The following is a 15,118-nucleotide window of genomic DNA, read 5'->3' as shown; positions in this document are numbered from 1 at the left end:
ATTTATCAATTGCATGTTAATACTAATGTATTCAAAGTAATTTAAGTATAAAATCTCGAGTAATAAACATAGGTTTACATGGATTTTTTTTTTCATTTTATAAAAATTAAAATAAAATAATATTAAAATCTAATGTATAATATAAACCATATTTTTAACGAAAGTATCCGTTAGCTAAGCTTGTTGTGAAGACAAGAATTCTGGTATATAATAATCGTGTATATTATACATATTACGTTAAAGGCATGATGTAAATGAAGTTTTAAATTTAAAATTAAATATTAGCTACATATTTTTTTTAAATAGTTTTTTTTTTACAATTTAACCCTTCACTGCATGTAAGTGCACAAATACATTGTAAATTATGTTATGATGACTAATGCTTACATAAAAGACTAGTAATGTTATGTTCATTTTTTATACATTTATTTGTGTTTTGTTTTACTTAGTTCAAATATAAAAAGATTAATTAAATTTAATTGAATAGTACAGTTTACGAATAATAATTTGCATATATAACTAATATAAATAAAACAAATGTATGGTAATACATTTTTTTAATATAATTATCAAACCTACTAAAGAAAAATGCATTGTGATTGAATAACATTAGTTTAAATAAAATATATTGACCTACTTGCAACCAGTCAGAATATTAAGGCTAATATAGCAGTTATTTATTTTGATTTATATGACATTAGCATGCAGAAAGTAATGGAATTCCAAAATTTAGTAGTTCATAAATACTATTTTTGAATAGATACTTGAAAAATAATTTACAAATAATTAGTAGTGAAAAATGTAGGGTATATATATGGAAAATTAAGAGCTGGAAATTAATCTGAAGCTAGGTCTAACATATATCTATAACAAGTGTGAAAAAAAAATCTAGTCAAAATTGAAAAACCTAAAAAGTGACTTAAACCCTACTGACTTAAACGTGGTGATGTATCTTTTATTTTTTACATATTATTCATATTTTGTACAATGTTATTTTATTAAATTATCCAAATGTAAATATTTATAATTATTACTTATAATATTACATTTACATAATTCTGAATGTATAGAATAAGTACAAAAATACTATGTTCTTAACTGTGACAAATTAAAGAATAGAGAGGAATTCAATTTATATAATAAGAGATCGGAAAATATGGATACAATAATAAAAGTTTGTTTATTAGATAAGACTAATTTGTTACTACCTATGACGTAGGGGAAAAAAACATTTTTTTTTGGTAGTATTTATACAAAATTGTTTCGTTATATAGTTGTAAAAATATGGTGCTATCATGCAAGCAAATTCAAACGTTCAAAAACATAGTACAGTAAACAAATAATACAACAAGACATAGCCAAAAAACAACAGCTTGTTCATCATAAAAAAAAATAGTAAAATAATAACAACTGTATTTTTATGATACAAAACGTATCGTTGGTTTTTGTACAATACAGAAAATTTAACTAGAACTAATAGTAGAATAATGTTTTAAAATGGAAAAAACAAGAAATAACGAACTGTTTCTTAAAGTTATAAAAAATAATATTAATAATAATAACAATAAATGTGTACATAAATATTATGTTTAAGTAATTGCAATTAAAAATAGACCCTATTGAAATACCACATAGATGATTTTTAGATATATCCGTGTCAGTGGTTATTAACCGGCAGCGGAACAGTCGTGACAACCCTGAGGATGGACTCTGCAAAAAGTCCGAATAGTCGGTTAACAACCACTAACACGGATATATCTAAAAATAATTCATGTGATAGTGAAATTTAATTAGGTGTCATTATTTTATTATTCGGTATATTTAAAAACACTGTATATTATTATGGTATATTTGTCTTATAAAAATGAAATGAATATCCGAAACTATCCGGATTTCGGATATCCGTATCCAAATTATCCGGATAATTCGGGTATACGAATATCCGGATAGGCCCAACCATAGTGCATTCTCGAAGAATAACATGCTAATAATGAAAATAAAATTTTATCATACAACAGTATGTTTTTAAGAATTTTAGTTAAAGTTTGCTGTAAAACGCTTTTGCCATTTTGTAAACAATACTATAGCGTAAAGTAAACGTATATTTCACCAGCCCCCCCCCCCATATCGATAATGGACATTTTTTTTATACCAATAATTAGTACTCAATTTGTATAAAATTGTCGTAAAAATTTATACGAATTGAGTACTAAATATTTGAACAAGAAAATTGGAAAAATAACCATTTTCACAGTCCCGGGGGGGGGGCTAGGGAAATGAGAAATCAGTATATGGTTTTTGTCTCGTGGTAGGAGATAAGTACAAATGTTTAAAATGGTCATACAAATTTATACAAATTGAGTACTAATTTTTGGCATAAAAAAAAATGTAATTATCTCGTTATTTGTACTGAGGGGGGGCTGAGAAACATTTCTCTAGCCCCCCCCACAGTTTTTTCGTTTTTCCTTGTAAACTAAAGTTGCACAAATTTTGAAAATTGTCGTACAAATTTATACAAATTGAGTACTAATTATTGGTATAAAAAAATGTCCATTAAAAATGTTAAATGGTTGATAACCAGTTTTTAAAACTATTATTAATGTTATAAGAGTTCAAAAGGTAGGATGGAAAGGAAAGTGCGCGCAGATAAAAAATGTAAACACTACACTCGACCTTTCCTAATTATTTAAATGATTTTATAATTATAACTATCCTAAAGCACATCATTGCTAATGATTTTATATTCAGAGTGTTTCAAAACGTTGTCATATCATTTGTTGAAATGGATTTTGTTTTAGTGAATTTTTTTAAGATTTTTTTTATCAAGTTGTACTTTTTTGCGCTATATACACCATGGTATTTATTGTACATGACTGTTACACTGTTTTTTTATTGAAGATAGCAATTTTATTAGAATATTTGCTGAGTATTTTGACTAGCCGATAATACCAGGTTTGGATAATTACTATTATTTATTATAAACACTAGAAAAAATTCTTTGAAACTTAAATGACGACGCATAAAATTCATTAACATTTTTATTGAGAATAATGTACTAAAAATTATGACTGGTCGATGAACCAGTTTTTGATAATTATTTTTAAAGTCATAAAAGTTTAAAAGTAAGGATTGGAGGGGAAGTGCGATTTGGGAAATGCGCATAGATCAAAATAATACTACACTCCACCTTTCCTCCTGCCCTGAACTTGAGACTTTAATAACTTCAAAAATAGTCATCCAAAACTGGTTATCGACCAGTCAAAATATTTAGTACATTATTCTCAATTAATAAAAAGTTAATCAATTATATGCGAAACCATTTATATTTTAAAAGTTGCTATCAAAAAACTAAGCAGGGGGGGAGGTGTTAAAAACTTAAAGAAATGGTGAAAAAAAGAGATCCCATTGCATAAAAACAATAATTAAAGAAGTAATAAAATTTCTTATTTAACCCAAGTACACGCAGCACCCTTATAAGTTTAATCATTAATATAATATGCATTAAACTTGCGTTTTAAAGTTAATTGCAACCTTATGTTTACAAATTGTTAAAGATTTATTTTCTTACATTATAATATACAATACATTTTCAACTATTTCTATAATTTTATTTTCTATCTTATCAAAAACGAGTCGTTTTTCACAAAAACCGCTGTTATATAATTTAATGACTAACAACAGCTGTAGGTATCATACATTATTACATTTTAATATTATACATTACAAAAAAAACTGTTACAGAAATATTATAGTTTTTTTCGCGAGCAATAAATTTTAAAAGTATTTTGTTATGTTATTTGTGTACTTAAATGTTTGAACTATTTATTTTCTTGCATTGTAGAACCACGTATCATAGTAAAACAGTCAAAATACCAAAAAAAAACTTGAAAATACAACGCAAAAATATCACAGCACCCATTTATAATATAAAAATAATTATAATTTCGATTTTGTACATTATTGTACATAGATAAAATTGGAATTACAATCTAATTCGTAACGTATACAACTATTCGAATATTCCAATCTTTAAAAATAATACATATATAATTATTGAAACATCAAGATGCTACCGTGCAAGAAATAAAATAGGTCAAACATTTAAATACAAAAACAACTGAAAAACAACATATGTTAAGAAAATTACCTCTTTTTCGATAAAAAAAAAAAATCAAACCATACAAACTGGTTTTATAGAATACGAAGATTCTTATAATATTCATAGTTTGTGATACCTATAGGAGCATACCATTTGTTTACATTACAACAGTTGCTGTGGAAAACAGCTTGGTTTCGATAAACAATAATACAATAATAGACTACAATTTACACGATTAATGATTTTAAAAAAAACTCCTTGTAATGAGATACCTAATTATAAAACATTTTTGATTTAGGGAAACGCAATACATTAACTGTATGTAAATTAAAAAAAAAAATAGGTATATTATTCTCGCATTTAAGAACCTTGATGTTACCCTGATGTTGCCATAATAAATTTTTAAATTTGCATTTTATACTTATTAAAAATAACAAACATTATACTACCGTTTTTCTTAAACATCTTGAAATAATTAACAAATAATTACAAATAAAGTCTTTACTGATTTAGGAAATATGTATTTCTTCAAACAGTGATTTAAAATTAGTAGGACCCTGTTATGGTGTATGATAATTTAGAGATAATAGAGGTGCTACTCGAAGGAATTGGTCCAGTATTAAAAAAGTTTACAGACACAAAAAAATCCTACACCATAGTAAACCAATACTTTCTCCGCTTTGCATCGAAGCTAAAATGGCATATCAATTTATACGTATTACATATTTGCACAATGGGGAGGTATTAAATTGAGGTGCAGTGTTCACAGATTAGCATCGAAACGATTATTTCAAAGTGATTTGATCACTTTCAGTTTGGTGTAGTAATTATTGAAGACCTGTGACCTCTTGGAAGGTTACATACGTTTTAACGTAAATTATTCAGTTGTTTTTTTGTTCGTTGTTATTTGTTTTATAATACATAGGCTGTTTTTCTAATACATAGCTGTTTAAAAAATAGTTTACTGAAGAACTTGATTTCTAATAAACTTGTCATAGGGTCACGCATTCAGATAATTCAGTTTAATTAAAAAAAGTCGTTTAAGAAAACGGGGATGCTCGACCTAGAATGTTACAATTAAATATTACTCAATTTATTATTCCTAATTAAACCTATTTGTTTATACATTTATTGTTAATATTATTTATTATAATTTTCCGAGAAGTACTTTATTTCTTGTTTTTTTTCGCTTTTTTATGTGTAGTACGTGACTAAAGTTTGAAAATAAATACTAAATGAACATAAGCTGTGAGCTTATTACAATAACAAGTTCTTCAGAAATCGTAAACAATTTTTTAGCGATAAGCTAACATGGAAAAAACAAGAAAATGTGTTTTTATGATTCACACCTAGAATATAAAACAGAATATTTAAGATGTAATTAGAAAATGAAGAGTAATTATTATAAGAAAATATTATTAACGATGGCTGTGATAGTCTAATAAAAAAGTTCTTTATTTTTTTATTAATCATTAATAAAATATGCATTAAACTTGCGTTTTAAAGTTAATTTCAACCTTATGTTTACAAGTTGTTAACGATTTATTTTCTTACATTATAATATACGATACATTTTCAACTATTTCTATAATTTTATTTTCTATCTTATCGAAAACGAGTCGTTTTTCACAAAAACTGTTGTTATTTAAATTAATGACAAACATCTGTAGGTATCATACATTATTAAATTTTAACATTATACATTACAAAAAAAACTTTTACAGAAATATTATAGTTTTTTTCGCAAGCAATAAATTTTAAAAGTATTTTGTTGTGTTATTTGTGTACTTAAATGTTTGAACTATTTATTTTCTTGCATTGTAGAACCACGTATCATAGTAAAACACTCAAAATACAAAAAAAAAACTAGAAAATACAAAGCTAAAATATCACAGCATCCATTTATATTATAAAAATAATTATAATTTCAGTTTTGTACATTATTGTATATCGATAAAAGTAGGAATTACAATCTAATTCGTAACGTATATTATTATACAATTATTCGTATATTCAAAACTTTAAAAATAATAAATACATAATTATTGAAACATCAAGATGCTACCGTGTAAGAAATAAAATTGGTCAAACATTTAAATACAAAAACGACTGCAAACAAAATCTGTTAAGAAAAATACCTCTTTTACGATAAAAAAAAAAAATAAAACCGTACATATTGGTTTTATAGAATACAAAGATTCTTTAAAATATTTATATCCCCGATATTATTTTTCGCTTTTAAACCTAAACTTCTCCTGAAGAGAATGATATATTTGTTATATTTTTTTAAGAGAAAGAAATTTAATTTATAGCATATTTAAATCCGGCGTTCTTTTTACACCCTATACATACCATTTGTTTACTTTACAACAGTCGCTATGGAAAACAGCTTGGGTTCGATAAACAATAATACAATAATGGACTACAATTTACACGATTAATGATTTTAAAAAAAATCCTTGTAATGAGATTATCACGAGTTTATCACAGCCTACACATGTGACCTCTTAGAAGGTTTATATACGTTTTAAAGTAAATTATTCAGTTGTTTTTTTGTTCGTTATTTTTTGTTTTATAACACATAGGCTCTTTTTTTTAATAGATAGCTGTTAAAAAAATTGTTTACTGAAGAACTTGATTTCTAAAGAACTTGCAATTGTAATAGGGTCACGTATTCAGAGAATACAGTTTATTTTAAAAAAGTCGTTTAAGTAACGGGGATGCTCGAACAAGAATGTAACAATTAAATATTACTTAATTTATTACTCGTTATTAAACCTATTTGTTTATACATTTATTGTTAATATTATTTATTATAATTTTCCGAGAAGTACTTTATTTCTTGTTTTTTTTCGCTTTTTTATGTGTAGTACGTGACTAAAGTTTGAAAATAAATACTAAATAAACATAAGCTGTGAGCTTATTACAATAACAAGTTCTTCAGAAATCGTAAACAATTTTTTGAACAGCTATGTTCAATAATAACGAACAAGAAAACAACTGAATATTCTACATAAAAACGTACATACCTTCTAAACAAAGCGATAAACTAAAATGAAAAAAACAAGAAAATGTGTTATTATGATTCACACCTAGCATATAAAATAGAATATTTAAGATGTAATTAGAAAATGAACAGTAGTTATAATAAGAAAATACTATTAACGATGGCTGTAATAGTCTAATAAAAAAAGGAACTACCGTTAATGAATCCATAATACATTATCAACAGACATACAACCAAATTATAACATTAAACCACATAATTTAAATTATAATCGCTTATAATCAATAAAAATAATATTTATGTATTAAATACTTCCATTTTTAGCTCAATAAGTGGTGCAAAATTTGACAAACTTCTCAATGTTAGATTTTAATTTTGAAAACATATATACATTTGTTGACCAATTTTCTAGGTTTCTTAGGAAGCCAGTTTTCTATTTAAAATTTAGTATGTCTAAAATAAATTGTATAGTAATTTTTATTGTAAAGTGCAATTTGGGAATGGAACAAATTGTGCCTATTTGCTACAAATAAATGATTCATCGCACACAGCAGTACATCTTTGTTTAATGGTAATGTTTAACGGTATAATACCAAACGAATAACAATCAGTTGGAACATTTCAGTAGTCTAAAACTTTGCGTTTGTGCATAAGCCTATGAACCTACTACCTAACTAGGTGCTTGTAATATTACTAAATATTATTGTGTTATCCGTAGGGAATAGTTTATTTGGTATAATATATACTTTTCGAAAAGATTTTTATAATGAACCGTGCATCGTGTTTGATCATTTTTTTATTTCCTGTGTGCGTTTATCAACCGTTATGCGTTTCGTGTGCACCAGACAACGTCGAAAAAATTGTAGAAAACCTAAATCAGATAACGGACGAAAAAAACACTGGATGGAAAAACATTACCAACGTCAACTTCAGGGGGAAAACAAAAACAGGTTATTCTAAAACTTTTACCGCAGACGACCTATCCTACACTGGGCTGGTAACTATAGAAAACGTTGAAGAAAAATACTCTATGATTACCATGTTGCTCGGTTGTGAGTATTTAGACGTGCTGTTGAAGTACATTATTCCGGTAAAGCTCGGTTTAAAGCAGTGTAAAAGTTTGGGAGCTCAGGTGGTATTTACCAACAATACACATTTAAAAAAACAATTCTTGGACTGCTATAAATCCATGTTGAAACACATGACAGACTCGGTGGATATGTTTGACCACATGCTCAAAGCTCTGACCTGGCTCGAAGCTTTGTATCCTACCCACGAGGTACACGTCGGAGAATTTATTCAATATGTCAGTGCGCTCAAAGATTTTTCGGATACTGAATCCTTGACCGTAATTGTAGATAACTATAACCACATGTGCATCGAAGTGGACGATAATATAAGTTCTTTACAGAAGTTAAATGATGATATAGGCAATGCTGCAGAAAATGAAAATTGTGTTTTTCTTGATAACCCCGAAATGTATCCTAACGTACCAACAAATGCGATTCTTGCATATGTCAATGAACACATAACGAATCTTCGAAGTACGGTAATTGGTAACTACTATAATAACTTAGGGTTTTCTGCCGTAAGAACATGAAGAAATGTCCACACCAACGCTGTCTGAGAATTGCTAATACTTAAACAATGATCCGAGGAGAAAAAAATTACTCCAATTTAATAATATTTTAAACCTTTTAATTATTGGCTAAAAAATAATGTTATCTTAAAATAAAAATCTACCGCTGTTAAATATCCTTATTTAAAATATACATTTATCATTAAATTATGTTGGTTTTTAATTTAATCACAACTCAAGATTGCTGATTAATATTTTTATTTAGATTATTAGATGATTGCAATTTAAATCACTTTTGGTAAGTAACATATTTCTGTAAAAGGAAAACTATTTAATAAAACTAAATAAATCACACTCCTAGAACAAGACTTACAGCTTTAAGCTCATTATTCGGAGCTAATGATTAATATATACATATCCATATACTAGTATTGTAAAAAGTATTAATTATAATACAAGCAAAACGTTAACTTCTTTAAATAATATCCTATCGAATCCTAATAGCATTTTTCTTTCACCAATTAGTAAAGAAGAAATTTAAAAACATGTCTTAAATAGTAGACCGATTTCTACGTTCAATAGACATTATTCTTATACATTGTATTTTTAATTTTGTGCTTTCCACTGGTGTATTTTTTCCAAATGATTTCAAATGTCTATATGGTCAAATGTATCATTTTCATTATATAAAATCACAGTTTAATACTGTGCTTGGTTTTAATGTACACAGTTTAAATTGTCTAGTTTTCTACTTCGCTATTGTCCTTAACTAGTTCATTTATTGTGCTGGAATTTAATATAAAAAATAACGTAAACATCTGGTACTATATTGTAGTTTGGGAGTGAAGTGCACATTTACGCACAGCAGTATAAATAAACCTAACTATTTAGTCAAGCAAAAATCGTACATCATCACATTTAAAAATATGTGGCGAGAAGTAAATATGAGTGATAAAAATCTAAAAAAATAAAGGTTTAATATTGGACCATAATTAGTTTAAAAAAAATTGTTGAGAAGGTCGGTCCAATGACCGCGTGGTTTAACTTAAAATGCCGCATATGTTTTATAAGTTCAATTTTGATAATAACTATGTTCTGATATATATTATATTAAATTACATTTAAAATTATGCATATTTTTTTTTTGAAAAAGAATGGAATTAGTTTATCTTTTTTTCTAAAAGTAGTGGACAAAATTTATTAATTTTCTTTTTTAACCGTGGTTTTTAGAATTCTAACTGGTCAAAGTAGACGTAACTAAAATATAGTGTAAATTTATTACATGTAAAACTGATTTTATATATTTTATTCTAACAAAAAAAACATTTTTAAGGGACAAAAAATACAGTTTCTTGAAAACAACAATAATATGCATAATGTGATAAAAACAAATAGTAGTACATGGAACAAAAAAATAAGTTGTTTTTCAGTAAATTATTTTGGTATTCGAAATATTTGTACAAAGTAGAACATCTACAACGACAACAACAGCAGAATAAACAAAAAAACAATATCTTTTTAACGGCGAATGGTTAAAGTTTGAATTCAAACCTACTCGTCGAAAACATGTCTGTTTAATATACTTCATATTGTAAACTGAGAAAAATGTACAACAATACCGGCTATAATATACGGTTTTGATAATAAAACCAAAACAATTATAAACAGTATGGTTAATGGTACATTGTAACGTGTAATTTATTAAAAATATTTAATATATTGCCTTTTATGGATAATCAAATGATATATCGCAGTTAAAATAAATATTCATATTATCACTTTCAGCTGTAATATTTCTTGTAAACCTGATACTTCTACGTCACAAATATGCTTTGACCCCACTGTACAAGCCTTTTAACATAAAAAATATAGTAAAAAAATTAGTAGTAGCACCTGCCTGCTAATTAGCATGTTTTAGTCCAAAACAAAAATTTTAGTACAACAATACTATTTTCTTAATTGCAACAAATTAAAGAATAGAGAGGAATTAAATTAATATATTAAGAGATCGGAAAATATGGACACAATAATAAAAGTTTTTTTACCTACTCCATAGGTAAAAAAACCCTTTTTTTTTTAGGTAGTATTATTGGATTTCATACAAAATTGTTTCGTTGTAATAGTTGTTGTAAAAAGTAATAATTAACAATACTTATTTAATTTAATAAATATCAATTTATTAAGTGAAAAAGTTAAACACATGCATGAAGGTTGAATGAGTTGTGTCATAAGTACAGTACAATAATTGTGAGGTTAAATTGATAACATAATATCTTATATCTCCTTCAACATTTTTTTTTTTTTTTTAATTTTTATATATATATATATACAGTTACTACATTTTTTTTTTTTTTATATATTACATATTATATATTACATGTTATATATTTTTTTACAAATTACTACTTAATAGTACTTATTAATCGAAATTGAATTATATTTTTAATATACACATACATATATATTTTAATACTTAATACTAAAACATACAACATAAACCATAAATTACTACTACAACCATAAATTGTAGAAAATGTACAATATTCAGAACTTTTTTATCCAAAGGGATATGAAAAAATCCATCTTTCAAGTCAAGACAATTAAATATTTTTGATTTACCAAATCAACTCAGCTGATAAATCATTTAATGGTGGTATTGAAAATATTCTTTTTTTATTGCATTATTTAAATCTTTTGGATCCAAACACAGTCTGAGTTATTTTAGATATAATCCCAAGATCACACAAACGGTTTAATTCTATTTTTAATTTTTCTTTAATTTTTATTCGAACCCTATGTGGTGGTTTTGATGTTGGTGTATGATTTTCTTTCAACTTAATTGAATAAGGGTTTCTTAAAACAGCCTATACCTTTAAACACATCCTTATACTTATGCATAATTTCATTTTTTTCTTTTAAATTTGATTGTTGTAATTCATTTATAGTGGTTATATATATTAATTTTAACCTAACACGGGTCTCTAAGCCTATTATAGATACTGCCTCATTTTTAGCGACAATAAATTCTTCATGAGACATGACATTTTTATTATTTAATAAATTTATTCTCAATTTAATTATTCCTAACACTTCAATGTTTGTACCTCCATACGCTTCTACACTTATCTTTTTTTATGTATTCTTATGTGTTTGTCAATTGATTTTACAATTTGATTATAAGTTTAATATGAAATTATATTTACATCAGATCCAGAATCTAATTTAAATCTTATTAATAGCCTATTTTTAACCAACACATTTTCTACCCAAGTAAACTGATTAATTTGTCTAATTCATTTTAGTTATTGAATCACAAAAATATTCTTTTTCACTGTCACAAGACGCTAAATCCTCTACTTTATTTATTTAAGTTCTCTTACAATGTTTTTATTAAAATTTGTTCTACATACCTGAGAAAAATGATTATCCTTACCGCACCTTAGGCATTTCTTTCCTATTGCTGGACAACTTTCTGGTTCTGTATGTTTCTTGCCACATTTCATACAGTTTATCTTTGAATCTTTGGACTCGTGCTTGTACCGATTGTCATAACTTTTCTTGAACTGCTGTTCTTGTCTTTCCGATTTTTTGTTTTTTCCATATGTTGTCCTTCCTTGAAATTGATTCTCTTTCTTCTGCTGTATTGCATCAACACTGGCTTCTACTTCAGATTGTATTTGTTTAGTTTGAACTTTTTTAATTTCAGCTATTCTTAAATGTTCTATAGCCTCATTAAAATTTAAATCACCCATTTTAATTTCTTTCTTGTGTCTCAATATCATTTGTTCACAGCACAATTTTATCACGAAGTAATTCTTCTTTATCTGTGAACTCACAATTTAGACTCAAAGTTCTTACTTCTGTTAAGAAATTGTCAAATGATTCACCATCTTTTTGTTTTCTATTGTAAAACAAAAAACGTGTATATAATATATTTTTCTTTGGATTACAATATGTTTCAAATGATTTTACTACATTATCATAAACTTTTGCTTTATTATCAGCAATATCAAATGTATTGTAAACTTCTAAAGCTTCTTCTCCAATTAAGTTTAATAAAATTGCTATTTTTCTTGCATTCTCACTTGCTTATTAATAAATGTCAAACGATTATTGAAATCTTCTCCAGTTTTCACTTAAATTATATTCAAGTTTCAGTTGACTTGGCACATTGCAAACTATACTGCTGGCCATGTTAAAATTTGTTTTTTTTACAAAACCGACTACGCCATGTGAAGTATTAATTAACAATACTTCTTTAATTTAATAAATATAAATTTATTAAGCGAAAAAGATAAAGAAAAGACAAATTAAAGAATAGAGAGGAATTAAATTAATATATTAAGAGATCGGAAAATATGGACACAATAATAAAAGTTTGTTTTTTAGATTAGACTATTTTTTTACTACCTACTCCATAGGTAAAAAAACCCTTTTTTTTTAGGTAGTATTATTGGATTTCATACAAAATTGTTTCGTTATAATAGTTGTTCTAAAAAGTAATAATTAACAATACTTATTTAATTTAATAAATATCAATTTATTAAGTGAAAAAGTTAAACACATGCATGAAGGTTGAACGAGTCGTGTCATAAGTACAGTACAATAATTGTGAGGTTAAATTGATAACATAATATCTTACAGTTGTAAAAATATGGTACCTACTATCATGCAAGCAAATTCAAACGTTCAAAAACATAGTAAAGTAAACAAATAATACAACAAGACATAGCCAAAAAACAACAGCTTGTTCAACATAAAAAAAAAAAAATAGTAAAATAATAACAACTGTATTTTTAAGATACAAAACCTATCGTTGGTTTTTGTACAATACAGAAAATTTAACTAGAATTAATAATGTTTTAAAATGGGAAAATCAAGAAATAAAGAACTGTTTCTTAAAGTTATAAAACATAATATTAATAATAATAACAATAAATGTATACATAAATATTATGTTTAAGTAATTGAAATTAAAAATTGACCCTTTTGCCTTTTCGCCTTACATAATATAACTATGAATAATTTAATAGTTAGAAACTATCTAACCTATACAGTATGTTGGTTGTAGTATTATAGTTTGGTTTTCTGACGACTTATTAATTAAAAGGTCCTAAAATTAGGTCTGAAAAATACAAAATAACTACCACCCCCCGTTAAGGGCGTGAGAAATAGGTATAACTTAAATGTAAAACTATTGCCCATTTATGGTTGAATGCGCCGGCTATTACCTACTCATTAACATAGTGCTTGACAAGTAATGTAGGCTTTAAAATAATAAACTATGTATTATATTTTTTATTGCTAGAAATTAGAATAATATGTGCATTTGTTGTTGGATCACGCCAAAGTTTGGAGTGGTTAATTATTTTACAAATACAATTAATCAGATCATGGTGGTAACTCAATTTAAAAACTACTGCCCGCTAGGTTTTTTTTATAGATAGGGGTAAGAGAAAGTAGGTAAGATATAGGGGGAAGGTTGTATGATAAAATATTATTTTCATTATTAGCATGTTATTCTTCGAAAATGCACTATAGTCTATAAATACAGCTTACCAATCGATAAGAAAATCACTTTTATCTTATTTAATTGAAATTTAAACACGTATTTTAAAGTACTAAAGAAGATTAAAAAAAAACAGTACAGTGGTGACGGGGTATAGTGGGAAATACTCATTTCCCACTTTTTATCATCTTCTCCCATTTTTTATTTTATTAACTGAATATGTAATTGAAAGGTTTAATTCCAAAAAAAACAGTACAGTGGGGTCGGTGCATAGTGGGGACGTAGCATAGTTGGGTCGGGGAATAGTGGGGACGGGGAGGTCACAGTTTTACAGGAATTTTTAAATCTGAAAGTGATAAAACCACTTTCGAAAAAAAGTTTCGATGCAAATCGGTAGTTTGAGGTCACAGGAATTATTATAAATAAAAGTGATAAAATTGAATAAAATCAATTTCAAATAAACGCTTTGATATTTGTAAAAGCAGCACCTTAATTTAATACTTTCTAACTTTGCTGGTTTATATACTGTGCTTAGTTTGGACTGTATTGGATTGAAAATATTAACTACCGATTTGCATAGAAGCGTTTTTTCGAAAGTGATTTTATCACTTTCAGATTTCAAAATTCCATTACACTGTTATGTCCATTGTTTATTTAGATATTTCTTAAGCAATAGCTGTTATGCTGATTTGTTCATAGCTGTTAGCTCATATTGAGCTCATTATTGTAAATTAGATTATTTAAAAAAAAATTAAAAGAACTGATTGGTATGCTGTGCCTGGTTGCAATCCAAATAAAAAATTACTGTTATATAAACGAAATTCCTATGATCATAAATTTCGGCTCGATCTAACCATTATCGAATTTTTTGGGGTTTTCCGATTTTAAGGGCGAAGTAGTAACTTTTGCTTATACCATAAGAAC

At 26.4% G+C, this 15,118-nt stretch overlaps 1 protein-coding gene across 1 annotated transcript; it reads right to left on the bottom strand.

The window, feature by feature from the left end:
- Nucleotides 1-11,719: 11,719 nt before the first annotated feature.
- Nucleotides 11,720-12,879, bottom strand: LOC126844087 (uncharacterized). The gene is given in 3 exon segments (XM_050581941.1): nucleotides 11,720-12,450; nucleotides 12,452-12,773; nucleotides 12,870-12,879. Coding segments are annotated over 3 exon segments (735 nt in total). The 3' UTR covers nucleotides 11,720-12,047.
- Between the last annotated feature and the right edge of the window lie 2,239 nt (nucleotides 12,880-15,118).

The sequence above is a fragment of the Adelges cooleyi genome, unplaced genomic scaffold (genome assembly GCF_023614345.1).
Source record: "Adelges cooleyi isolate 19-005CV unplaced genomic scaffold, UGA_ACOO_1.1 ACOO_flye_CR_arks_rails_tigmint_CR_PRNA_619, whole genome shotgun sequence".
Lineage (NCBI taxonomy): Eukaryota > Metazoa > Arthropoda > Insecta > Hemiptera > Adelgidae > Adelges > Adelges cooleyi.
The sequence above is the reverse complement of the archived record's forward strand: the minus strand, read 5'-3'. Positions and strand labels throughout refer to the sequence as shown.